The sequence below is a fragment of the Chiloscyllium plagiosum genome, chromosome 15, assembly GCF_004010195.1.
Source record: "Chiloscyllium plagiosum isolate BGI_BamShark_2017 chromosome 15, ASM401019v2, whole genome shotgun sequence".
Classification (NCBI taxonomy): Eukaryota; Metazoa; Chordata; class Chondrichthyes; order Orectolobiformes; family Hemiscylliidae; genus Chiloscyllium; species Chiloscyllium plagiosum.
Window position 1 is genome coordinate 26319612 of NC_057724.1, and position 19516 is coordinate 26339127.

Genomic DNA, 19516 nt, shown 5'->3' on the forward strand with positions numbered 1-19516 from the left:
TCTTTAGAAACCAACTACAGCATATCATGAGGTTACAACCTCAACTGTTCTTGATAGACCCTCTAGTTAGATTGATGCTGATTTTGGAATTCTATATTCCATACCAATGTGTTGGTTACTCAGTGTATTCTCAACATAAATTTGCAGCTTGTCAAGGGTTCACTTACTGTTAAGGTTGTGAAAACAATCAAAAGCATCAAATGGCAAAGTATGCAAATTGTTTTTGCCATACCTCTGTAAACACCTCTGGGGCAAGTAAAAATGTGCTCTTTTAATTCTACTTTCTGCGACATGAAATGTCATCTCAATGCTCAGTAAAGTTTATGATGGACCCAGAGGTCATGAATTCAAATCCCAGTGCAGAAAACTACATTCAACAAATAGTGTAACTGGTAGCTGGCACTGTGTTGGGTTGCCACTTGTTCATCATTGTAAGGAAAACTACTACTTACATAAAAGAAAGACTGGCATTTATATAGTAACTACAAGTAGCTACTAAATGTACCAAAGCATTTTATAGACAAGGAAGTTAAAAATCATTCAATACCAGATTATAGTCCAACAGGTTTAATTGGAAGCATTAGCTTTCAGAGCCCCACAACCACCTGATGAAGGAGCATCGCTCCGAAAGCTAGTGTGCTTCCAATTAAACCTGTTGGACTATAACCTGGTGTTGTGAGATTTTTAACTTTGTACACCCCAGTCCAACACCGGCATCTCCAAATCATAGCCAAGGAATTACTTTTGAAGTGTAGCAACAATTACATTGTGCATATACTGGAGGGCTCAACACCCTGAAGTGGGCACCAAGAAGCTTTTTGACTCCAAGGTGAGGTTGCTATAAACTGATAAATAGCTGACCTACATATGCTTCTTAATTTCTTCCTTGGTCCAGGAAGCCAAGTTGTCAATAATTTCTCAAGCCATGTAACAGATACCAACAAACATAGCCTTAACAGTATTGACCATTCTCTAGAAACTAACTAAACAAAATGTTTACTAGCAATATTATTTTGAAAAAATTACTCTGGCAATGTTTAATTGACTCCTGACAACAATAATACCCTTGTTATTTAGCAAGTTCATCATTCTGTAAATCTGGCATGATTACTGGACAACCCTCGAGTTATTTTTGTCCTATACCGATGTCTTTCATCTCTTTTCATGATTTGTTAGAAAATAAAAAGTAATTGCAAAACAGGCAGAATTTAAATTGCTGATTCTAAGAGTAACAAGGGATGTGAGCCATTATCCACATCCTATCTAAGCCTCTCACTGTGTTTTTGTCTGGAAAATAGGAACAGGAAGTTAAGTACATTTCAGTTTACAAAAATAGGCAATACTGTTTATCAGGATGGGCTTCATCTGTGTGAGAAAGATACTGAAGCAGGAAACTGTTAATAAGATCTAAACTGTTATATCCATGATTGAAGAGATTAAACAGGATGGGCTCAAGCTTTACTAAGTCCATTTATTTTCAAATTGTATGCTTCAATGAAGATTTGATTAAAAAAAAACACAATTTAGTAACTAATTTACAATTAAAATATAGCTTTTTCATATCCAACTGATGTGCACTGACAGTATTATTCGTAGTTCCATGGGTGGTTTACCAATTTTGATTTGGTGGTACTGGTATCACTTTTATATTTTTGAATGAACAAATGTCACTCAAGGGAGGAACAAACAGTAGGGATTCTTAAAGTCTGCCTGGAAATTCCCATTTGGACTGTATTTACAACTAATTTATATTGTGTAGGTTACAGTACATTGCAAAATTAACTGCTCCACAATCTCATTTCTCATGTTAAATCAATGCTGCAACACAATGACTTCCTCAGATTAGTTTGGCGTAGGTTAAGAAGCAGGACTATAATAGTAGGGAGATGTAATTTTTTAATATGATTTTCCTGCAGGTTTAATAAAGGAAGAATTTCCATCTGTGTAGTACATTTTCACAACTCCCCCATTGTTTCACATCCAATCTATGAACTTGCCTGAAGAGTGGTTACTTTTGTTACATAGATTGCAATTTACAAACTGCAAGATCCCACAAACAGAAGAATGAACAGCCACTTGCAGAATACTGATTCAGGAAGTAATTAGGTTGAGACATTGGGAGACTGGATTGCTTGTATTTATGATTGACAGGGAGTCATGGGTTGTTCATGGGTGGAAGTAGAGACAAGAAAGTGGAGTTGAAACCACAATTAGATCTTCCACAATCTTATTGAATGTTGGGGTAGGTTTGAGGGATAGAATAACCGACTCCTGTTCTAAATTCTTGTGCTTTTTTAAAAATTCTACCATGGAATTTTCTTTATCCAGATAAATCACTGGAATAGATTAGCATGCTTAATTTAACCCATTGTGAGATTTGAAGGTAACTCATTTAAGTTAAAACTTGTGTTATCCCACATAATAGTTTTCCATGTTACGTATTATGGTAAAATGCTGCTATGTGCCTGCCTCCTCTGTTCTGAACACGATGTGCAGGTAGCAGTGTTGGACTGGGGTGAACAAAGTTAAAAATCACAAAACACCAGGTTATAGTCGAACAGGTTTCTTTGGAAGTACTAGCTTTCACAGCGCTGCCCTCTGAAAGCTAGTACTTCCAAATAAACCTATGGACTATAACCTCATATTGTGTGATTTTTAACTTTATTCAGACAATAGGTAAGTTCAGCTTACTGCATGTAACCTAGCAAGTACAAATTTACATTTAAATTTGTTCTGTTTGTGTTCCAAATTCCATGTTATAATCTACTCCTGATAAATTGGGATTCCCTTGCCTACCATCCTCATTGTTCTTCTGTCCTGCCTTGCTGATGAGTGCAGACAGAAAGCCAGGCAGCTTGTCTGTTTGCCACCAATGATCAGTCAGGGGTCCAACATGTTGCTCCATGTGACATCAATGTCGCAACGGAACTATGTGTCAGCTAGCTATGTGGCAAACGTAATGAATGTGCTTTAACCAAATGGCTATTTCTCAAAATCTAAGGGGAGTAGTTTAGGTGAACATGATCCGTCAGGGAGTTCCATACAGTTGGTCAACGGCAGAGCCTACATCTTACTCTACAGTGCCATGTGCAAAACTTTCCATCTCCATCCAATTCTCAACTGAGCAATGAAAATGAAAAATCGCTGCCAGCACACCCAGAGTGGGCAGAATAAATATGTTTGTCTTTGCACTCATGTACAATGCAAGGCCTTTCAATGGGCAACTATATTAATCAGGCTCTCTCAGATTCTAGTCTAAAGATATCGGCATTCACAAAATTTTGCACTCTACGTCCTGCATTGACCAATTATGTAGAATGCAAATTAAAATAGAAACTCAGCAGGTCTGGCAGTGACTCTGGAGAGAGAAAGAGAGTTAGCATTTCAAGTTTAATTAATATTGTTTGGCAGATTCAAAAAGAGTCATTGGAGTCAAAAAATATTATTTTTCTCTCCAGTGAGGCTGCCAGGCAGATTGAGTTTCACAAGCACTTTCTGTTTTGATTTCCCATCTCCAGCATCATTAATATTTTGCTTTTATGTAGATGACAAATTCTGACCACAAAACGATTCCTACCATATAATTGATCCAGACTAATCCTAGTAATCTTTGTGAAATAGAAATCATTGCAGTCACCTTTTCAAGTGTTACATTCTAGGATTGCATAGTCTGCAGAAGGGTGCAGAACTATAGGTTCATTATTGAACTGTAGGTCCTTGACAATGTGTGTTATATGAAATATAAATTAGAAGTGATCATTTATTGACTGCAAATTGGTTCCTGCTCCAAAGACAAACAATCACAATCAATTGCAATTTTTATTTGTTCTTTGTTCACTTTTTCTGTTGTTTACTAAAAGTTAACAATAACAACTGTTCTAAGTTTTCACAAGATCTGGTGCTCCCACATTGAACAATGTAAACATGTTACATCATGTTGGACATTAGGGAAAGTAGCACTGCTTCAGACAGTGTTCTAACATCCTGAGCACTAGGCAGGATAGTTTTGTGACTCATTTTTAAAGCTACAGTTAAAATGGCAGTTGATCAGACAGGTGATTTAAAAATCCATAATTACAAATATGAGGTTTTCTTTATGATGAGGTGTCGCCCATATGCACCTTTATATCCTGTAGTAGGTCAAAGCTGGGATGGAGGTGATCTGCCCTGTTGTCAAATCTACTGACCTTGAAGGCTTGGACAGACAGCCCCAGGGACATATTTGACCTGAGGACCTAGACATGCTGAGTGTGACTTGCCCAGATACAGGTTCACCGTCCTCAGCTTGAATTTCCTTAGGGCAGGCAGGGCAATACTTGATATCTCTAGAATACTGTAAAAAGAGACATCTGGGAGTGCTCCATCTGAGTGCCCACTGGCACTGCCCTGTCTCTTTGAGAGGAAGGGGCACCTGCAATTAAATCAATATCCTCGACCTCTGTTGCCTTGTTGGTGATACCAACGATGAGTAAAGCTATGGACCACAAGCCGATATGGATTTCTAACAGCTGCAGGGCCTTCTATTTGACCCGGCCCTCCATGGCAGATACCAGCCTGTCTGTATGTCAGAGTTGGCTCAATCCTGATAAGCTAGGTAGACTTCTCCTGTACGATCCTGTTTACCAAGTATGTCTGGCAAACATGCCTGCTGTTTCCATCTCCGCATTTGTACAAAGTTACTAATGGCCAATTCCATGGGCTCGTCCTCTGCCTGTGTCCAGGTAGGTACCTTGTTTCCAGCAATCCTCTGAATGGCAACAACCTGGAGCATTTCTTCCTCAGTCTGCTGCAGACGTGGCAGTGATGTGCTCACCAGATTGTACTCCCAAGTTTCATCTAGCTGAAGAATGGTTTGAGGTGAAAGCCTGGGAGCTTCTGGAGGGTGCAGGAGAAAGCTTCATTGGTGCTTCCTCTGAAAGGTCTGCCACTTCTCTGTCAGAGCTGCAGAAGGAGCTGATGACTGCAGCAGCTGGTCTCTTGCAGGAAGACGGTGTTTGACTGCAGCTGGTGCTTGCAGAAGTTAAGAGGGAATGGATTGCGAATAAGATTGGAAACCTGTACACGCTAAGAATACATATGCAGTGGCAGCAATGGGGGAGCAGTGTGGCATATCCCAATGAATCATATTTAGATACTGATGTGTGAGATTTGGTCTCACTACATAAATGGTTTCAATTCTCTCCCGTACGCTCAAGGTTTCTCTCCTCACGTGGGATGAAAAGAGAAACATCAGACGCTCTGCTGTCTACTTCAACCCTCTCAGCCCTACTGTGGGCCAAATCCCCCAGGAACAAGACAAGCGGTGGAATTGAGAGAATTGCAAGTAGCTGTCTCTTTTAATGGTGGTGCAGATAGGGAAAAAGCAGTGAGGAGCCCCAAGTGAGTCAGAAGGATATGCAGAAGGCAGCATGATTGGTAGTCTGGGACAACAGGGTGGATGAGAGGTGTTAAATGGAGATGCTGCATGCAATATCGGTAATGGTAGACCATGATAGGAATCGAAGACAGTGGTGGAGTTAGAGTGAATGTGGGACAGCAGAGAGAAAAAGTGGTGGTTCTTACTCTTTGCAGAGCACCTAGACTCACTGACTTTCTTGCAATGCTATTGTCTTCCTCCAGCCCATAGAAACAGCACTGATCCAGATGGCAACTTCAGACCAGGCTGAAGTTGGGACGATGAGGGTGGTGATGATCTTTGTTGGTCCTGGAGGAAAAGATCAGCCCTTGTCTCAACCACCCTGCCCACCAGGACCTTCAAGTTTCTGCAGACAAAGTTGAGAGCCAATTTGCTTCTCACAGGCACTTAGAACTGTGTAACTACACACAGTGAATAACAAATCGTGGACTGCAGCATTTAAAATATAGGGCTTAGACATGGCACCCAGAGTGTGAACGTCAGAAGTTTCTGGCACCAGTGTGGACTTTACTCATTACTAATGACAAGATAGCATGAGGGGTGCTGCCATGGAGGTGGAGTGAATCTTTAATGAGGTGAGCAGTGGAGAACTAAATGAGAGAAGATATTAGAGCTCATGAAGAGAACCCCTCAATAAGGCTCCCTGAAATTGACAGCCAAAATATTTGAACATTAAACCCATAGTTGCTATGCAACACTGAATGAGTCAACTACCAAAGGTTTACTGTGTGAAAGACAAAGTCTTATCACCTACCACTCTGAAAGAAAAGAACAGTAAGGCCACAATGTTAAATACACACACACAACAGCACAGATAATATGTTTAAAAGAGAGAGTGCCTGGTACAGGCAGAGAGAATAAAGGTTAACTGCTAAAAAGGCTTTAGAATCCTTGAAATGAGACATTCTTAATTTGAGACTGCAGTTGTTTAACGTTTGACTTGTATCCTCAGTAGTGGTGAAATCTAGAGTTATTTTTGAGTTCTGGGGAATCATTATTTTTCCACTTTGCTTTTTCATTGAATTTTGGAATCTGAGCTGAAGAGAAAATTGGGGAGAGAGAGAGAAAAGCCAAGTTTTTGCTTACAATCCCTTTTTCTTATCTCTGCTCTGCTATTCAGAAGGAACTTTTGGAATGTAATTTAATATATATTCCTGAGTTTAGTTCCATTGTCTTTCCATGCTGGATAATTGACAAACAAGCCTTTAATATTCCAACATGTGAAAGCATCATGCAAGTATGAGTTAAGGGGGGAAATACAAATTTCTTGACACTGAGTCAATTGCCTGATTATGATGCCTTTAGATTAAAGTGGTAATTTCTGTGCAACTTTGTTTATTTCACATGGGTCTCATGCAGCTTGCCTCAATCGGTGTTTAGGTAACCACTACAACCATAATAAGTTAATGATTCTTCCATCTTAAAAACCACTGGACTCTTGAAGTAAGGTGTCAGGTAAAATAATCAGACAATGGAAGTTCAAATTCAATAGTCCATATTTATCACTATCATAGTCGATTTCCATGAAGTGGATGAATTGGGGATGCTCTGCCTAGAGAGGAGAAAGTTAAGAGATTTGATAGAAGTGTTCAATATCATGAAGGCTCTTGACAGCATGGATTAGGAGAAATAGTTCCTATTGGCATGAGTGTTCTGGAACAGAGAACATATACATCAGGCAAGTGACAAAAGAACCAGAAATGATGTTTGAAAAGGTTTTCTTATGCAGCATACGGTTAAAATGTCAATTGCACTGGCTGAGTGTGGTGCAGGCAGACTTAATCATGGCTTTCAAGAGCATCTGAAGAAAAAAAATTGCAGTGATAGTGGAAAGAACCAAATGGCCTCCCTTTGTGCAACAATGATTCCATGATTCCATGATTCCATGATTCAATTGTTCTAAGATTGGGGTTGAAAGTTAGCAAAATAGAAATTTGCTCCAAGTTGGGAAATTTCAGATACAACGATATGTTTATTTTCTACAACATGAAAAATTAGACTGCCTCCTAAGCAACATGACCACTCTCCTCAGTAGCCATACACATGCACAAAAGAACCATGAGTTTAACTGGGACAACACAACGATACTAGGACAAGCCAAACAAAGAACAGCAAGAGAATTCCTGGAAATGTAGTACTCATCCTCGGACTCCAACAAAAAACAAATTGGCCTGGACCTGATATATAAACCACTGCAATGGAAAAACGGAACCGGCACCAACCGGAAACAGCTCAAACAAAATCACATCAATTCAAAGCGGAACAATAGAGGAGGCAACACAGCACTGATGATGTCACCTAGAAAGGGGACAAAATGTCTGCCAACAAACCTACCAGCTCAGTGAATAGATCAACAACGAATCCAGTCTGCCTCCTTTTTTTGAACAGATCATTTTGTTTTCTGAAGGAATTCTACCAAAACCCATTATAAAATCCAATTGTGACTCAGCATTTGTGCCTTTGGGTTGTCTCATCTGGTATTCCTCTGTTCTTTCAACAGCAAATGCTAAATTCCAATGCAAAAAGCAGCCAGGCACACAACAACTGCCCTGAAAAATCTCAGAACTTGGTTGTACTGTCAATTTTTCTCTGCAGTAATTTTTTCCACACAACAATGAGGCAAAACTGGCTATACACCTCAGGAGTCAGATCAATAATTGGTGTACATTAAAAATAGGAGGAGGGAATCCTCCTTCATCTTTCAGACCCTAAGGATGTATTTTAGTGTATAGTCGACAGTGATAATATTGACATACTGGACTCTGGTTGGAGACTAAGATTAAAGGAGTATGAGGGGTGTCCTTTATATCCCCCCTCCCTTACAGTGCATTGCTGCAGGATAGAATCCATTGATTTATTCCTTCACAAATCTAAACAGATTTCCAACATATGGACATGAATTGAGCATTTTAATGTAAGGCACAACATTTATACATGTTTTAATATCAGTTTTTTTAAAGTTGGGATTTTGAAATAGTGGCAAATGGGTCTAATCTGTACTCGTAACTATTTAAAACACAATATGAAAGAGATACTTCCTGGAGAGTAATGGGGTTTTGTTTTCATTAGGAGAGGTCAGGAGTTAATAAAGTAACCAATATAGTGCTTTCAAATAGAAGATTCTAGAATGTTTTAGGAGGCTTAGAGGAAATAATCTTTGAGTGAAAAGAAAGCTTTTGGGTTTCAGTTGGGCGGTTTTACAGCAGTCTTGGCTGTAGCTGGATGTGTAAAACAATTGTTTCTGAGAAAGGAAAGTAGTTCAGGACTGTTAAGAGAGAGGTCATCACAATGGAAGGTATTTATTTTAAAAGCTTCAAACAGGAAATGTTTGATTAAAAGACTGAAAGGCATTACATTAAGGTGAGAAAGTCTAGGCTCAAATGTACAAAGAATCAAGGGCTATCAGATTCTCATGATCAGGAATTGAACCCTATGTGAAATAGAGAAGAAAATTTTTTGGTGTTGGCATGCTGTAATGGGACATTTTGTTTTTTTCCCTGTGTTTTAAAATCTTTAAATTTGGGTTACATGTGAATAGTTTGTTTATTCTATTTTATCTTCATTTCCTTTCTATAATAATATTTTACTTTATTGTTAAAGTCAGGACTCCAATACTAGATGCTTATGTTTCAGTGGACGATCATTTCATTTAGCCCAAAAAAATCATGATAAGCCTAATGTCAGTTTAGGATCTCGCTTGACCTGAATAACCTAAGCTGGGATCATAGCTGTACTTGCAACTGAATGGTCGCATGTATCACATTGATGACTTGCAAATGACCTCAGCCCAAAGATGGTCTTCCTACATCGAAAAGGAAAACAATAGGATGGGCTCAGAATACAGCTCAAGTCATTCCACTCGGTGCACTGAGAAGTATACATCACATCAGGTTTGTTGCAATTGAGAGTTCAGTTAAAATGAGAGCCATATTTTGAGGAAAAGTAATAATTTATGTTACAACCACACGCTGGGCAAAGTTGTCCACTTTGTTTTGGTTTCAGACAGAATATGCCAAACTGTTAAACTCTCATGTGAGGTGATATGGTCTGGCTCTCCTTCTTTATTTATATACAACCACAGTTGATTGCAACAAGCTTAATTTAAGAAAGATCCTTTTCCTTGTAGATTCCTTTCTCCCAGGTTCAAATAACCTTAGAGTCATACAGGTCCAAAGCATAGAAACAGGCCCTTTGGCCCAACTTGCCCATGCCATCCAATACGTTTTTAAACTTATGTTTTAAAGCTAATTCAACCTTCCGTGAATACAACAAAAAGTGAGATTCTGTAGTTTTGATTCCTTTCAACAAAGGTTGAATTGCAACATTCAGAATGAGAGAGAGAGTCCTTTTGTGGTGCTGTTTGTCTTTTGTCTGGCTGCTCGTCAGCTGATTTGTTACGCTCAGGTTAAGAGAAGATCTTTGACCTGAAACAGAGGGGTGACTAGGGGAGAGTTCTTCAACTATGAATTTTATAGTACACCAACCCTTGAACTTAGGTTTGTGCACACTAAAATGTTCAGTCCCACTAACACGTTCCAGTAGAATGTTAAAACTGGCATTTTAACTCAGGTCTTTGTGTCACCTTCAAAATGAAAAACATACTGTTTGTCTGCGATTTGAGGCATAACCCACAAGGTGTGCCTTGCTGTTCAGCAGGGGATCATCAGCCCTTCATTACCTTTTGTTATCACAAGAGATTACAGTTTAATCCATTTTGACTTTCCCCCAACACCGTTTGAAGGGGTTTTTGCTTGAAGCTTCCTTTGTATGCATGAGTGTGACATCTCTCTCTTTCAAACCTCTTTCTCAACACTTTCAAAATCGCAATTTAGGATTGCAAGTTAAAAATGTCTAATGTTACTTTAGGGTTCTGATTTGTGGTAGTGACACTTAACACAAAGTATTGAGCATTTACCCCCAAGAGACATGGAAACTTATATTCTACTCCAGGGTGTTTAAAAGTCCTGATTTGAAGTGAACTTGGGATCATAAATAAAACTTTGTAGTCAAAACTTAGTTGGCATTATTTCTAAAAGACATTTAAAGTGATATGTAAAATGAATGATGACACTAATCAATAACTTACACTGTCTCCACAAATATGTGATCCTGTGTGTTTATGGATGTGTTTACATGTACTGCCCTGGAAATTTTGTGACCTAATTCAGTCAATAGTTTAGTCATGCAGATGAAAAAGCTTTGAAGTATTTACCGTGGTATAGCTGTGAGCCACTTTTAGCAGATTCATGCAGCCTTGAGCATCAGCAAAGGATCTTATTCCCAAACAATTTGATGGATGGAGCTGTTTCATGAGGAAGTTGCAGCATACATCCACCACTTGAGAGAGCTGCAATAGACATGCTGCAGCCAACAGACTTTCTATAGTTTCCTCTTTCAGCTCCAAGAGACCTGTGAAGCAAACAAGGAGAACTAGCTAGTGACAAAATGGAGGAGTAGCGATACAATATGAAGCATTATAATGATTCTATGAGGACCAGTTTGAACAACTTACATTAATTTCACTGGGTCCCAACTCTCTCCCCTGAGTCAATTCTGACTTGATACAATTAGTGCAGAAAAGATCATTTTGAAGAAAAGTGTTTTACCTTGAAGAGATTGGATAGATCTTTTTGTAATCATCCAGTTAAGTAGAACTTCTAAAGATATTATTCCTCCAAATTGGTTACTTTTTGCTTTCCTCAACAAGAAAACATGACATTGCAGCAAGTCATCTGCAGTTACATTTTGGTTTTTAGCAATGTTTCCACATCCAATACTTTATATCTTCTCAAGATAAATTTAACCAGGTAATCAGATGAAAAGACAACTGTCTTAATCAAAATTACAAACTTCTGCATTGCTTCTTGCAATAACTCCCTAACATATCACACCAATTTTGGCCCTGATTCCTTCTCAATCTCCCCATCCAAAAGCAAACAGGCAGCATCTCTGTATCACTATATATCCACAAACCCCACCTCAAAACTAACATAAGAATATGAAGTTATATACAGCGAACTAATGATACACATATCCCACTCTTTCTTCCATTGCTCTCACTGGCTACTGCACACTCTCCTACTTGCTCTTTCCTGTGACTCTCAGCTTGGTACTGCCAGCTTTGCATCTGTTGGCCTTCTTGTTTCAGTCCTTTCTGGAGCATTCACCACTTCCAGTTGCCATAGATCTGATCGCATTGTGAGAATTTAAATGAAGAAAATGGCTCCATTAAAGAAAAAGGATGGAAATGGCAAAGATTGGTGAATAATTACAATCTGTGGGCCACTGGGATAGGAGAAAGGTTTAAAGGGAGGTAGAATAAAGAGAAAAAGGAGCAGTAGTAAAATCAAAATAAAAATAAGAGAAAAGGAACTAGGAATATGGAAGAGCAACAGAGAGAATCTTTTGTGTAAGGTTCTGGATCCGTTAATGGGGATGTTACATTAAGCTTGTTCCAATCTAATGATGTCATCCAATTTTAGGGTGAGAAGAAAGAATTAAGAGTCCAGCATAAGGTCACCATGGCAACAGACATGAGTTTTCAGGTTCCTGACAGTCTTTGCAATATTGCTTAACTAGTCAATGTAACTTGTTCATATTGCTGTCATCCAATAACCTACCTCTTTTTATATAAGAGGTGAGCTTTTTTTTTCTCATTAAGACCCAATAGTGGTCTATCGTCTACTATTGTAAATTAGATAGGCCCTCAGACTCAGTATAAAAAAAGGGATAAGGTCTCTTTTTGCACATAAATAGTGTCCCTACCTCTGAGCTGGAAGGCCTGAGTTTAGGTCCTACTTATTCAAGAGGTGTGCCATAACATGTTTGAATCGATTGATTAAACATATCTACAAAGAGGATTGAGGTTGGTTATCTGAGTTGGGCAGCTGACTGGAGTGTGATGAGAATAAATCCAAGAGCATGGGGTCAATCCCCATACTGGCCATGATAACTCAAAAGGTCCTGTGTCCCCATCCCAATCCTTATGCCATCTTTTTCAAATGGTTATACTCAACTTAGATGCTGATCTTTAGTCGGGTTTTTTTCTGACTACTGTGATTTATATATCACTGGCCAGGCAAGTATTTATTGCCAATCCTTCATTGCACAAAGGGCAGATAAGAGCCAACAACATTACCCAGAGTCTGGAGTCACTTGTAGGCCAGAGCAGATAAGGATGGCAGCTTCCTTCCTTAAAGGACATTAGTGAACCAGGTGAGTTTTTCTGATAATTGGCAATGGTTTCATGATCATCAGCAGACTCTTAAGCTCATGGTGGCTCAGGGTTTAGCACTGTTGCCTCACAGCACCAGGGATCCGTGTTCGATTCCAGCCTCGGGTGACTGTTTGTATGGAATTTGCACATTCTCCCCTAGTCTGCTTGGGTTTCCTCCGGATGCTCTGGTTTCCTTCCACAGTCCAAAGATGTGCAGGTTAGGTGGATTAGCTATGCTAAATTGTCCACAGTGTTCACGGATGTGTAGGTTAGGTGCATTAGTCAGGGGTAAATGTAGAGTAGTGGTGGTGGGGGAGTGGGCCACTATTCAGAGAGTCGGTATGGACTAATTGGGCTGAAGGACCTGTGTCCACGCTGTAAAGATTCTATAATTCTATGAATTCAAATTCCACTATCTGCCATGGTGGGATTTGAACCCAGGATGCCAGAACATGGCCTGGTGTTTCGATTAATAGTCTAGTGATAATACCACTTGGCCCTTGCCTCCTGAAACATTGAAAGTCTCAAATTACAAGGGAAACATTTAAAAAATGTGATTGACCAAAGTGACCATAAATTCCAGGCAACCGGCCATAGAAGGGCTCACATTACCTGAGTGTCTGCCTCTCTTCCATCATTACATTTGTGCTTGGTATTTACTGAGAGGGAGCATGCACTGCCTTGCCAGCATGATCAAGACCTTAAGAGACTGATGGGGACTACAGGGGCTGGAGTGCATCATCACCCCCGAGTCAGATTTTGATTGGATTTTGGTAAGTTTCCATGATTTGGTAAGTTTTTATGATTTTAGTATCATAAGTTTCTGTTGACCTTTACATTTCTTTTCCAATCACTGTCCCATCAAGGGTTATTTAACCATTTAAAGTTCACTTCAGAGAAGAGTAAAAAGGGGAAGCGTTAAGGTGTTGGTTAATGCCAACACCATTCAGAGGCTCTTGACTATGTTAAGGAGACCCGAGAGTGAACAGGGAACTGAGTCAGTTCAGGCATATGACTAGCTTCCAGATGAAATGATGCCTGTCTGTCCGGAATGCCATTGGCCCCGCAAACTAGTACCTTTCTTGGGAATGCAGCACTTAACAATCTGAACTGCCTCAGGGAAATTGCCTCCATATATGTCAAAATGGCATGAAGGCATTTCCTATACAGTACTATACTATTGAGCGTTCTCTACCTCCTCACCTTTGTCATTGCTTATATACACCTTATATATACTTTCTGGTGCTAGGCATCCTCAGCAGGGATCTTTATTCTTTCCATAGAGGATCTGGGTGGAGTGTACTGCATGTGATCATCAAATGTAATATTAGATTAAGCAAGGTGACTGGATGCCAGGCCAGTATTTTTGGCCTGGATGAAACAATGTTTTGTGCTCATGTTGAATGTGTTCATTTGCAGCTCTTTTAATTTATTTAATGGAGCGGATTTAAAATTTTCGTTACACAGTCAGCCCCACACTCCTAATCTATGGACACCAAAAGTGGAGAGGATGGACAGATCAAAGATGATCCTCATGGGCTTGCTCTTAAATGAGCCAAACTGGTCATCACCAGGAGAAAGTGAGGACTGCAGATGCTGGAGGTCAGAGTTGACAGTATGATGCTGGAAAAGCACAGCAGGTCAGGTAGCATCCGAGGAGCAGGAGAATCGACGTTTCAGGTGTAATTCCTGCTCCTCAGATGCTGCCTGACCTGCTGTGCTTTTCCAGCACCACACTCTCGACTCTGGTCATCAACAGGCCAAGGCAGAGGGTCGTGGAGTAGGTCATAGTACATTAGTTAAGATTAGAGTGACGCTGGAAAAACACAGAGCAGGTCAGGCAGCATCCAAGGAGCAGGAAAATCAGGGCTTTTGCCCTGCTTCTCAGATGCTACCTGACCTGCTGTGCTTTTCCAACACCACTCTAATCTTGACTCTGGTTTCCAGCATCTGCAGTCCTTGTTTTTACATAGTACATTAGTGCCTGCCTATCTATCCCAGTTATATCTCTGCTCTGGTATCATTTGAGAGGGAGCATGAAGTGTCCACCATCACAGTAGAAGACATCAGAGACTGATGGCCATCACTGGTGCTGGGTTGCAGTACTACGCCTGATGTCAATATTTTGATTAAATTTGATAGGCTTCTGTTTCAGTGCTGTAAGTTTTGTTTAGAAAAATAGAAATGAAGATTGGTGACTACTCCGCACCAACAATAAACCACCAGTTTTGGGCATTGCAACATATGAGAGATACCATTCAAAGAACAGAATGATCTACAGCAACGAAGCATCCCCTGCTGATAGATATACCAAGCTCTTGAAAGTCATCAACAAATGCTGAATAAGTCATTGTGTCACAATATTAGTTTAGGTCTCATATACAGAACACAAAGTTTTATCTGAGCAACATCCTGATGGGATCTTTGTAAATATGGTTATTCATTACAGCCAAAGGAAAAAAAAGAAAATGTCAGGTTCCGACTTCCAAGTTAGTATTAATTATTCATCATATAAATCCAATACTTTTAACAATTTGTTTGGATTTGATATACTTGAATTTAGAAATACAAAAATGTTTAATGTAATCATTGACATATTTGGCCGTGCGATTTACAAATGCTTTTTTTAAATAGCTACAAATAACACAGAATGGAATTATATATTACAATCTTGATCTGTTGCGCTACAACAGAAAGGTGAACTTGAGTGTTTTGTAATTTTCCAAGGCAGGAAACACAACCTAGTTTTAAGTATTCCACATTAGCAGGGTATCTTTTTTAAGAATTCAATTCACACATCATCTACCTTGAAATATGTTCAGAGTCAAGACAGTTTATCTTGTATGTACTCTGAAATGTTGGTGATATCTAAAACGGAAGGTTGACCTCCAATTGCTACTGAACACATTAAAAAAAAGTCTTCTATAAATACTACATTATGGGTCACCTGTGTAAGCATAATGAACAAGTGCTTTCAGTGCATCAGGATCAACACCCTCCATTTTAATTTCTTCTTGCTTGGCCTCACGAACATCATTTGTAAACATGGCAGCAAAGTAGTCTGAAACAGCACTAAGAACAAGCCTGTAAACAATGGAGATATCATCAGAAATAAGCAGAAAACCTCAATATAAATACCACAAAACTGATGTTTTTTCAAAATCATTAGGGTGACAGCTATACAGCAGTTATCAAACCTTCAGTTCAGGAAAATAATTATATTTAATTAATTATATTTAATGAACTGACATTGCGCAGACTCAATTTGGCATTAGCTGAAACATCATGACATTGTAAATTAGGCGGCAAAATATAAAATACTGACATTTGGATTTATAATTACCACCAATTAATTAATGGAATTAATCAAGACACAAATTAAAATTTTGCCCAGCAACAGCTAGTTTCAGAGGAAGTACTAATTATGCAAATGTCAAGAAATTTTACTTTGTCTTAAGTTTTTAATGAGATCAAATTTGTTCAGCAGATATAGGATTCAAACATTGATTAGGCCTTGTTTAAGCCTTGGCTTATTGAACATTAAGCCAAAAGCATTTAATCACTACCATCTGGCACTTTCAAGAGTTCAGAACAGGGACTCAGGAGGAACAAGGACAGTGATTTAATGTTTAATTCCTGTTGTTAAGCTTCCACCCATGTTTGTCTGAAGTTATAACTTTAACAGACTGCATTATTTTTGTAATTCCGAATGAAACAATAAAGTTATATTCATTTCCATTACTCCAAGCAGTTTCAAATATAAACATTAACCAACCCTTATCGATAATTTATTTGTTAAAAGTCATTCTTAGTGGCAAAAAAATACATTGATATTTTATCAAATATGCAAAGAGGTGGTCATGTTAAAAACTTGAATCCCACAATTAGGGTGTTTTCTTTCCACAATATTACCTCTTCCTTTCTTCATTGTTTACAATAACACTGATGCTAATAGAAAATTGAGATGCAAGAATCCAACTTGTTATCTCATTAGTACTCTGTACGAGGGCAATTAGATGTGAGCAATAAATGCTGGTTTTGACAAAACTTACAAACTAATAAACTAATGGAAAAAGACCTGAAAAAGTGCCATCAGAGGAATGTCAGAATTCCTATATTTCGATTGGTAGTGTTGCAAATTGATGAATAACTTGTCAATGATATCATTCCAGATTACTCTTCATATTCTTTTTCCTATCCATTTAGTTCAAATTTTAACATACAAAAATTGGCTCCATTGTAGACTATAGACCAGTGAGCCTGACGTCGGTGGTGGGCAAGTTGTTGGAGGGAATCCTGAGGGACAGGATGTACATGTATTTTGAAAGACAAGGACTGATTACGGATAGTCACCATTGCTTTGTGAATGGGAAATCAAGTCTCACAAACTTGATTGAGTTTTTTGAAGAAGTAACAAAGAGGATTGATGAGGGCAGAGTGATAGATGTGATCTATATGGACTTCAGTAAGGCATTCGACAAGGTTCCCCATGGGAGGCTGATTAGCAAGGTTAGATCTCATGGAATACAGGGAGAACTAGCCATTTGGATACAGAACTTGCTAAAAGGTAGACGATAGAGGGTGGTGGTGGTGGAGGGTTGTTTTTCAGACTGGAGGCCTGTGTCCAGTGGAGTGCCACAAGGATCAGTGCTGGGTCCTCAATTTTTTTGTCATTTACATAAATGATTTACATAAATGATTAGTAAGTTTACAGATTACACCAAAATTGGAGGTAGAGTGGTCAGCGAAGAGGGTTAGCTCAGATTACAACAAGATCTTGACCAGATAGGCCAATGGGCTAAGAAGTGGCAGATGGAGTTTAATTTAGATAAATGAGAGGTGCTGCATTTTGGTGAAAGCAAATCAGAGCAGGGCTTATACACTTAATGGTAATGTCCTAGGGAGTGTTTATGAACAAAGAGACCTTGGAGTGCAGGTTCATAGCTCTTTGAAAGTGGAGTCACAGGTAGATAGGATAGTGAAGAAGGCATTTGGTATGCTTTCCTTCATTGAGTACAGGAGTTGGGAGGTCATGTCACGGCTGTACAGGACATTGGTTAGGCCACATTTGGAGTATTGCATGCAATTCTGGTCTCCTTCTTATCGGAAAGATGTTGTGAAACTTGAAAGGGTTCAGAAAAGATTTACAAGGATGTTGCCAGAGTTGGAGGATCTGAGCTACAGGGAGAGGCTGATCAGGATGGGGCTGTTTTCCCTGGAGCGTCGGATGCTGACGGGTGACATTATAGAGGTTTACAAAATTATGAGTGGCATGGATAGGGTAAATAGACAAAGTCGATTAGATTAGATTAGATTAGATTAGATTAGATTAGATTGCGGCACAGTGGTTAGCACTGCTGCCTCACAGCGCCAGAGACCCGGGTTCAATTCCCGACTCAGACGACTGACTGTGTGGAGTTTGCACGTTCTCCCTGTGTCTGCGTGGGTTTCCTCCGGGTGCTCCGGTTTCCTCCCACAGTCCAAAGATGTGCAGGGCCAGGTGAATTGGCCATACCAAATTGCCCGTAGTGTTCGGTAAGGGGTAAATGTAGGGATATTGGTGGGTTTCGCTTCGGCGGGTCGGTGTGGACTTGTTGGGCCGAAGGGCCTGTTTCCACACTGTAATGTAATCTAATCTAATCTAATGTAATCTTTTCAGTGTGGTCGGGGAATCCAGACTAGAGGGCATACATTTAGGGTGAAAGGGGAAAGTTATAAAAGCAATCCAAGGGGTAACTTTTTCACACAGAGGGTGGTACGTGTATGGAATGAGCTGCCAGAGGAAGTGGTGGAGGCTGGTACAATTGCAACATTTAAGAGGCATTTGGATGGGTATATGAGTAGGAAGGGTTTGGAGGGATATGGGTTAGGTGCAGGCAGGTGGAACTAGATTGGGTTGGGATATCTGGTCAGGATGGATGGGTTGGACCGAAGGGTCTGTTTACCGATGTGCAGGAATCTTGTGATCCCCCGCAATCAGAAGAACATCACACAGTTGCTTGTGTTGGAGGTAGTTCTCCATTTTCCGAAATGTCTGCTCTGCATGATTCATTGACTGGAAGAACTCATCCGAACTACCGGAACTCATCCTATTAGGAGAGCAGCTGTTCAATGACAACCTGTAAGTAAAGGAAAAGAAAGCAGCTTGGTATTGACCACTGGAAATCAAACTTACAGCCATAAATACATTTCACACTTAAAACATGCTTCAGAAAGTAACTGTGAAAATCAACAGTCTCTAATAATATAAAACAAGCTAACAAAACACTGCAACACTTTGGATCTCTCTTTGGTACAACACACAATGCAGCTAACCAATTGTAAGAACACCAAGATTTATGAGATATTTTAGTAGTTCCACCAGCATTTATTGATAAGTCATTTTCTCTGTACAAAATTGGGCCCACGGATGATAAACGTCAGTTATAAAGGCAGTTTGGAGAACTCGAGACTATTTTCCATGAAAGCAAAGAAGTGATTTGATAGAGGTTTTTAAAAGAAGGCTGGGCAGAGCAGATAGAGACAAGTTGTTCCCAATCATAAAATGATCAAGAACAAGGGGTGGAATCCGAGAGGAGAAAGTGAGGACTGCAGATGCTGGAGATCAGAGCTGAAAATGTGTTGCTGGAAAAGCGCAGCAGGTCAGGCAGCATCCAAGGAACAGGAGAATCGACGTTTCGAGCATAAGCCCTTCTTCAGGAATGAGGAAAGTGTGCCCAGCAGGCTAAGATAGAAGGTAGGGAGGAGGGACTTGGGGGAGGGGCGTTGGAAATGCGATAGGTGGAAGGAGGTCAAGGTGAGGGTGATAGACTGGAGTGGGATGGGGGCGGAGAGGTCAGGAAGAAGATTGCTGGTTAGGAAGGCGGTGCTGAGTTTGAGGGATT

The 19516-nt window shown here is 39.7% G+C and overlaps 1 protein-coding gene across 2 annotated transcripts in view; it reads right to left on the reverse strand.

Annotated features, from left to right (window-relative positions):
• The window catches only part of LOC122557147 (kelch-like protein 4), a 173961-nt gene that overhangs the window by 59431 nt on the left and 95014 nt on the right, over positions 1-19516 (reverse strand). For both annotated transcript variants that reach the window (XM_043704512.1, XM_043704513.1), the window contains exons 2-4: positions 18578-18751; positions 15580-15716; positions 10629-10825 (exon numbers count right to left, since the gene is read on the reverse strand). In XM_043704512.1, coding sequence (XP_043560447.1) covers positions 10629-10825; positions 15580-15716; positions 18578-18751 — 508 coding nt within the window. The remainder of the gene's footprint in view (positions 1-10628; positions 10826-15579; positions 15717-18577; positions 18752-19516) is intronic.